Raw genomic sequence first — 8816 nt, 5'->3', positions numbered from 1 at the left:
TACAAAAATTGTTCATTAATCAACTCAACTCAAATAAACTTTCAACAATCCTAAACAAGTGAGACAATTCAGGTTGTAATGGGGTTAAACTCATAATGTAAGATAGATACCGAAGGAAATAGGTAACAAAAGGCTTCGAACACAATCAATAATCACTATTCATTCATTTGCCTTTTTCATTTGTACAGCTTGTATAATCACTATTCATTCATTTGTCCCTTAATTAGTCACCAACATAAAATTTATACCAGAAAATACAAAATAGGGTGACAAAAAATATTCAATAAAGCTCAAATTGGACAACTATGGAAAGATGTATCAATATTCTGATTTCAGAAAAAGGCCTACACAAGTCTCAACATTTCAAAAAAGTCAAAAGTCATCCAAGGATATGTATGTCATGATAGAAAATAGAATAATGTCATTGAACAAACTAAGTTCTACACACGGAAAGAATTAATGGACCAAAACTCACATATATGTAACTAAGCTCAAAGAAAAATACACATATGATGTGCTAATGTTCCCTCCTCGAGAAAAATCCATTTTACCAAGCTATAAGTTAAAGTTAATCCATTTTTTTATGTTGGGTTGGGATTTCTAAAATCAAAATTCACAACTAAGAAAATTTACAAATAACATCACATTTAATCAAAATAATGCAAAAAGTCACATATCAAAATAGCTCAAAATTGGGGAAGCATAGTGTAGCCCTCCCACACTTATGCAGTGCAATGTTCTCAATGCATCCAAATTAAAAATAAAAAAATGCATGAAAAGGAAAAATGTACCAAAAACAAAAAATATATTGAAACATAAACTATTGAAATTAAAATTGTTCAGTTTAATTACACAATCAATTATCCAGTAACTATTCAACTAGTTCCCGACAACGACATCATAAATTTGATGTGTAAAATATGCACTTGCTAAGGGTATCCTATGCAGTATTAACAATGGACCCGAAAGTCTAGATATCGTATTCTAGAAGCTAGTTGTATTTCCAAATAATCTAAATCACATAAACTAAATAATTTTGGATTTTTATCTTGAGTTGGGGATTGTTTGTGTTTGCGTTCAAGAAAATAAAATTAAAGACAAACAATAATTTCAAGAAATATGAATGAAGAGAAGTGACTCGGATTATGATTTCGCGTGTATAATTTTTTCCTCTAATTCCTATCTTAATAACAAGGACTAAAAAATATTTAAAGGACATATTTAAGAACTAGTTTTATAAGGATCAAAACCAAAATAAATATGATTCTCGTATGTTATCTTTAAATTCACAAAATTGTAATTCAGGAACAATTTTTTAAGCAAAATCCCACAATAGATTGATCATTGTTGTGAATGAGGACACTTTTCATAGTATAAGTTCCATCATTTGACAAAAAAAAAAAAAGAGAGAGATACAGTCGATGATTTAATTTCAATCCACAAAATCATATGGTGTCACCTATATAAATTTATTTGAAGAATTTGATAAAAAAAATTTATCAACATTATTCATCTATGAAACTCTATTAAAAACTTGGAAAAAATTAATCTTATAATATTTCTGTACTTAGTTTGATTTAAATTAATTATATATTTAAAGTAGTGTACTTAAGTTATACATATTCAAAATTTATTGACTCTAACTATAAAGTGTCAACTTTTTTTTAGTAATTTTAATTGTTTTGAATTTTAATTTTCGTATTTGGTATGTGCCATATATGTACAAGCAAATTTATTGACTCAAGGGAATTTGCTATTTTAAGGTAAGACTTTAGAGAAAAATATTTTGTAAAATTATAATTATTGAGATTGCTCCCGAGATTCTGTCCACGGCAGAAGTCAAAGAAAATTAGTACATTGTACAACCCAAATTCAAAAAACTAAGCCTTTCACACCATCAAACGTTACCGTACTGTCTCTTTTCAAATATCAACTGTAGTCTATAATCCAATATATACCATAGTACCATAAATTACAAACATTTGTGACATTTTAAGAGCGTAAACTTTGAATCGAACTTAAGCTTATAAGTCCTTAATTTGTTGACCTCCTTTCCTTTTTCTTTTTCTTAACGAAGCACAACACCTTCCATGCATATAAGTGACACTCTCATTTATGTTCTTTTTCTTAACGAATATCTCAATATTTTCTACCTACCCTTCTATAGAGTTCTTTCCCGTTCATGTTATAAATGAGGCAATTGCCTTAGGCCTACTATTTAGGAAATTATTAGTATCCTAGGCATTTTTTTTTCTTGAACATATCTTAAATATTAATGATATATTTAAAATCTGATTGTGTGGAAACAAAAAAGATTCATCATTAATTTTAATTGGGTTGATAGAGATTTTTTTTTTGTAAATTATAACATTTAATGATGACATTAATTATAGTTTCAATATTTTGTTGGAGCAATATTTTGTTCATTGTTAGCATTGGAATAAAAAATATAAAGGTTACTTATTTTTTCTATATATACATTATAACAAAAAAAATGTTTTCACATCATTCTCTTCTCTTGATTTTTTCTCTTTTTCTCTTCATTTTTCTATCATTTTTTAAAGACTTGAGTTGAACGTTGCAGTGAAAAAAATCAATTTGTAATTCTCTCCATTTCTAGGTTCTATTGTTTTATTATTTTCTTATATTTATTTTATAATATTTCTATTTATAAACTTTACTGTGCTCTTTTGATTTTAGTTTATTCTTATACTTTATAAAATGACAAATAAAAAATTTGAATTTGATTTTGAAAAATTAAAGAAAAAGAGAAAAGTTTATAAATTAATTCAATCTCAACATAGTGCACTTGATAAATTTATTAGAAAATTGATAAATTTATTGGAAAATTACCCTTACTTGATGCTGAAAATACTTTTAGTTTTATTTCCAATGAAGAGCAGGTAGAAGAAAAAGATTTAAATGATAATACTTTATTAGAAGAAAATATTGATAATAGTATCACCTCAAGTGAAGCTTTTGAAAATATTTATGATCCAGAAAAATGATGAAAAATTGAGAACTTTAATGATAGAAAAAAGTGCAATTAGATTTAACAATTTACAATTTCCAAAAGATAAAAATAGTAGACATTTTAATTCATCTTTTTATCAAAGGATGTTGCTAAATGGAGAGAAATATGATAGGAAATGACTAGTTAGTCTAGAGATTTAGATAAAGTTTATTGTTTTTGTTGTAAGTTATTTTGTTCAAGTGGTATTAGTCAATTGGTAAACCAAGGAACTAGTGATTGGAAAAATTTTAGTTCCAAACTCAAAAGTCATGAGACAAGTCATGATCATATTAGTAACATGAGAAGATGGATTGAATTGGAAAAAATATTAAAAGGAAAAAAGACTATTGATCAAAATTTACAAGAACAAATTAATAAAGAAAAGGATAATTGGGAAAAAGTTTTAGTTAGGATTATAGCTATAGTCAAACATCTTTTTAAAAATAATCTTGCTTTTCATGGGACAAATGAGAAGATATATAAAAAAAAAAATAATGATAACTTTTTGAATTTGATTGAAATGCTTGTAGAATTTTATCCGATTAGAAAAGAACATGTTAGATGCATAAAAAAGAGTGAAATTCGTGCTCATTACTTAAGTAATACTGTACAAAATGAACTTATAGAATTGTTAGCCTTACAAATAAAAAAAAGTTAGAGATGCAAAATATTTTTTGCTATTCTTGATTGTACACCTGATATAAATCATCAAGAACAAATGACTCTTATTTTGAGATGTGTTGATACATTGAATTCTCCAATAAAAATAGAAGAATAATTTTTAGAGTTTTTAAAAGTTGATGATACATCATGTAAAGATCTTTTTGATGAGCTTATTAATGTTTTGAAAAAAAATATGATTTTGATATTAATGATATAAGGGAACAAGAGTATGCTAATGGACCTAACATGAAGGGTAAAAATCAAGGAGTATAAAAAATATTATTAGATATAAATTCTAGAATATTTTATACATCATGTGGATGTCACAATTTGAATTTAGTTTTATGTGATGTGACTAATTTATCTCCTAGGGCTATTTCATTTTTGAGTTTTGAAATGTATTTATTCTTTATTTGCTTTATCCACCAAACAATGGAAAATTTTGCAAGATAATATATGTAAATTTATGGTTAAATCATTATCTCAAACTTGATTGGAGAGTAGAATTGAAAGTGTCAAAATAATAAAATTTCAAGCACTAAAAGTAAGATATGTTTTGCTTCAATTATCAAAATGTTGTGAAGATCCTAAAATTAAAAGTGAAGACATGTGTTTAGCAACTTATGAGATTGAAAATATTGAATTTTAATTAGGAATGAATATTTGGTATGATATTTTGTTTGATGTTAATTCTCTTAGTAAGGTTTTGTAGGCAAAAGATATGCATATTGATGTTGTCATGGATCATTTAAAGAGTCTTATTGGTTATTTAAAAAATTATAGGAAAAATGACTTTACTTTGGCTTTGGATTCCACAAAAAATTTGCTATTGAAATGGATATAAAACCCAAATTTTGTGAAAAAATGTGTAATTCGTAAAAAATCATAATTTGATAAAAATGTTAATGATGAAATCAAACCTTATACTAAAGATTCTTTTTGTATCAAATATTTTTTATACATAGTAGGTCAATCTCTTTTTTCCATAAAGACTTGATTTGAACAATTTCTAAGATATGAAACTATTTTTGATTTTTTTTATTTGTATTTAAAAATTTAAAACTTTAAGCAAAGATGATATGAAAAATATTATATTAATCTTGAAAAGAATTTAAGATGTAGTGAACATTCAGATATTGATAGTCTAACTTTATTTTTAGAATTAAAAATATTGAGAGAAATATTAAAAGAAAATTAACACACCAATAGAAATATTAAATTATATAAAAGAATATTATTAACAATATTTCACTATTTATTTTTATAAAATTTGTCTTAGGCCCAATTTTTCAACCTCACCACCACAATTTCACAATTCACAACCCCTTTTGCTTCCCTTTCAGTTCACTCACACATTCAATTCAACCCTTTTTGCTTCAACCATCATGATCAAAGGAAAAGACATTTATGAAGTTGTGGCGGCGCTTGTGCCTCTCTACCTTGCTTTGTTCTTAGCCTACGGCTCCGTCCGTTGGTTGAAGATCTTCACCCAGGAACAGTGCTCCGGCATAAGCCGTTTCGTGTCGGTGTTCGCTGTCCCCTTCCTCTCCTTCGACTTCATCTCATCCAACAACCCTTACACCATGAACTTGAGGTTCCTAGCCGCGGACTCTCTCCAAAAAATCGTGGTTTTGCTTGCACTTTTCCTATTCAACACTTTCACAAAATGGGGCAGCATTGACTGGTCCATCACCTTGTTCTCACTCATCACACTCCCCAACACACTCGTCATGGGGGACCCTCTTTTGAAGGCCATGTATGGAGAATTCACACACGCCCTCATGACACAAATCGTGGTCTTGCAAAGTGTCATTTGGTACACTCTTTTGTTGGTACTTTTTGAGTATAGAGGCGCCAAGCTTCTCATTTCAGAGCAATTTCCCGAGACTGCAGGTTCCATTGCAACCCTTAGGGTTGATTCAAGTGTTAGCTCTCTCAATGGTAGAGAGCCTTTGCATGCTGATGCAGAAGTTGGAGAAAATGGACAACTTCATGTGGTGGTGAGGAGCATGTCACGTTCTGTGTCCATGGCTTCTTCGTTCCACAAATCCTATTCAACTGGGGTTGAGATCTACCCTTTTCCTTCATCTAGAGAACAAACTAGTCTCCAAAGTTTTGGGGTACATGAGAGTAGGTTTTGGAGGAGCAAGAGTGATGGTGATGCGGTTTTTAACAGTGGTTTGGTTTCTTCATTTCCGTCTATAAAACCAGTGTTTCAAGGGTCTCGTAGTGGTGGCCAAACAAACAGAGATATGAGTAGTAGTGATGGTGCAACTAGTAATATGGGGTTACACATGTTTGGTTGGAGCCGGAGAGAATCGTCAACTTCTGAAGTTAACATGAAACATGCAGTGAATAGGGTTGCGCCTTCTGATCAATTGGGTACCATTGGACCTTCCATGGCTGATGATTTTCCACACGAATCTGCTGCCTCAAAAGGCAATATTCATTATTTTTCTTTGTCTTCTCTTTTTATCTCATCATATTATTTTTCACAATCATACATTAAGTTAATTATGTTTTTTTATCTTTAATCCTTTTGCAAATTGCACTTTTATTCCTTAAACAATTTTTTTTTAGTGTTTTTCATCCTTATAACTTTTCTTTAATTGTTTGCCTCTCCTATCAAATAACAAACTTAATATGTCATAAAAAAAGGGGACAAGATATCCATGTATAATATTTTTAATAAACTGTATTGTTAATCCTTCAACCGTGTTTCTATTGTAAAATATGTTTTGTAACTAATTTCTTTAAACAATAATAAAATAATTATTTTTTGTAGTATTAAAACACATAAGACTTTTTAAATTTATTGAAAAATATAATTAATATGTAGTCAAATCAGTGAATATAGAATTGACTACCCATTAACATTATATACTATTTTTTATTCAATTTAATATGTAGTCAAATCAGTGAGTATAGAAATTAAGATAATTAAAAATAATGCATATCTTTATAGATTTATATATAGAGATAGATTTATATGAAAAGTCATATATATATATAATATTGTTTAACTTAGTTATATATTATATTTAATAAATAATAATAAATATACCATAAGTAAAATTGACTACCCAAAAATATTTAATATTTTCTTTATTAAATATAGTATATAGTCAAATTAAACTATATAATTAATTATATAGTCAAACATCAGACATAAAAGTTGTGTTTGATTGTGCTTTTAATTTTTAGAATTTAAAAATTATTTTATAAATCAATTTTCAAAAAATAATTTTTAGAAAGAATATAGGAGCGGGTATGTGAGAGTGTAACTGTACGAGTAATAGAAGACTAAAACAAGTTATAAATGATATGATTTTTAATTTTAAATACTAAAAAAGATATACTATTTTTTACAATTATTTTTATCAAATAAATTTTTATTTTAAAATAAAAACACTTTTCAAAAACTGAGAGCTAATAGACTTGTGTAGCAAGCTAGTTCCTCAAATAGGGGTATGTTCGTCGTTCTAGAACTTGTTTAAACTAATGAATTTAGGGTTTAGGTAGTATGAAACTATGAATAGTTAGCAATTAACCAAGTTGTTAAAATTAATTCCATTTTCATTTCTCCTTCAAGTAGTATGAAGAAATAGTACTAATATTAACCCCATTATTTTTCAAATAAAAAAAATAGCATTGACATATATGTAAATTAAAAGTTTTAAGTCGTGATAAGTAGTTGCATTTTGTCACAACTACTGATGTTGGCTATGCCAATTGTGGTAATACCTTTGGCAATAATTGTAATGTGCTAGAATTTGTGATTAAAATTTTGGATTGATTAGAACTATCACATTTAATGTTGTATGTGCAGCCGTGCATGAGCTTGAAGAAATTAGGGAAGGAATTGAACATCCTGTAATGGGGAGACGGAGGGAGTTGAGCATTGAAGAAGACGATGGAAACAAAAGACAACAAATGCCTCGTGTTAGTGTCATGATAAAGCTTATTCTCACTATGGTTTGGAGGAATCTCTTAAGAAACCCTAATGCCTGGGCAAGTGTTTTCGGCCTCGTTTGGTCTCTCATATTTTTCAGGTATTTTTCCTATCTCTTCATAACCATCAATGGAAAATACACCCAAAAGTTAGAAAAAAAAACTGTTGGATTTTCTATATATTACCATATTCATCCATCTTTGTTGCTGGTGAGCAGGTGGAACATTGCAATGCCAAAAATTGTAAGAAAATGCATTGATATAATATCTCATACCGGACTGGGAATGGCCATGTTCAGTCTAGGTACTCTATAAAGACCTAACACTATTTTTTGTATCCAATTTGCGTCAACAAATGTTTAATTTTTTTTTATCCGGCTTAACTTTTCTTTTGAAAGCTCGGGCATCTATTTTACAGCATCTATATAAATACGACATGAATATGATCATTTATGATTTCTTTTGAAAAAGCACATATTGGATTTGTTTTAAACTTTGACGCATAATAATAATAAGAAGAAAAAGAAAATAATGCAGCGGTTTATTATTAGATGAAAACTTTTAATTTTTTTATTAAGCTTAACAGTTACAATACATATCAAGGTTATGTTGTGACCCTAAAAAATTATATAAAGTTATGTTGTGTGTCTGTGGCGCGACATCTACTTAACAATGCTTTACTTAATTAAACAGGTTTGTTCATGGCATTACAACCCAAGATCATTACTTGTGGAAAAACTCGGGCTACAATTTCATTGGTAATTAGGTTCTTGATTGGTCCAGCAGTGATTCTTGCAACCTCCAAAGCTATGAGTATCCATGGAGTTCTTTTAAATGTTGCAATAGTTCAGGTGAAACCAAACCCACACTAGTGAATTTCTCAAACTAATCTATCACATCACATGTCCATTATATATTGGTGACACCATTGTATATATGATTTTGTAGGCTGCTCTTCCCCAGGGTATTGTTCCATTTGTATTCGCCAAAGAGTATAATCTCCACCCGGACATACTCAGCACAGCGTAAGTGTGTTTATAAATTTAATTATATCTATGCCATGTGGACTAAATTAAAAACATCAACATAAATTCTGAATGAAATTCACAAATTTTGCAGGGTTATCTTTGGAATGGTGGTTGCGTTGCCCGTAACAATAATCTACTACGTGGTTCTTGGAGTGTTATAA

General features: G+C 28.8%; 1 protein-coding gene across 1 annotated transcript; it reads left to right on the top strand.

The window, feature by feature from the left end:
* Positions 1-5061: 5061 nt before the first annotated feature.
* Positions 5062-8816, top strand: LOC114425655 (auxin efflux carrier component 2-like). Its single transcript, XM_028392599.1, has 6 exons — positions 5062-6058; positions 7506-7728; positions 7846-7931; positions 8321-8478; positions 8576-8652; positions 8747-8816. Exons 1-6 carry the CDS (start codon positions 5062-5064, stop codon positions 8814-8816), a joined length of 1611 nt encoding a protein of 536 aa, XP_028248400.1.

This window comes from Glycine soja, chromosome 9 (assembly GCF_004193775.1).
Source record: "Glycine soja cultivar W05 chromosome 9, ASM419377v2, whole genome shotgun sequence".
Taxonomy (NCBI): Eukaryota; Viridiplantae; Streptophyta; class Magnoliopsida; order Fabales; family Fabaceae; genus Glycine; species Glycine soja.
This window is presented reverse-complemented; position numbering and strand designations above follow the sequence as displayed.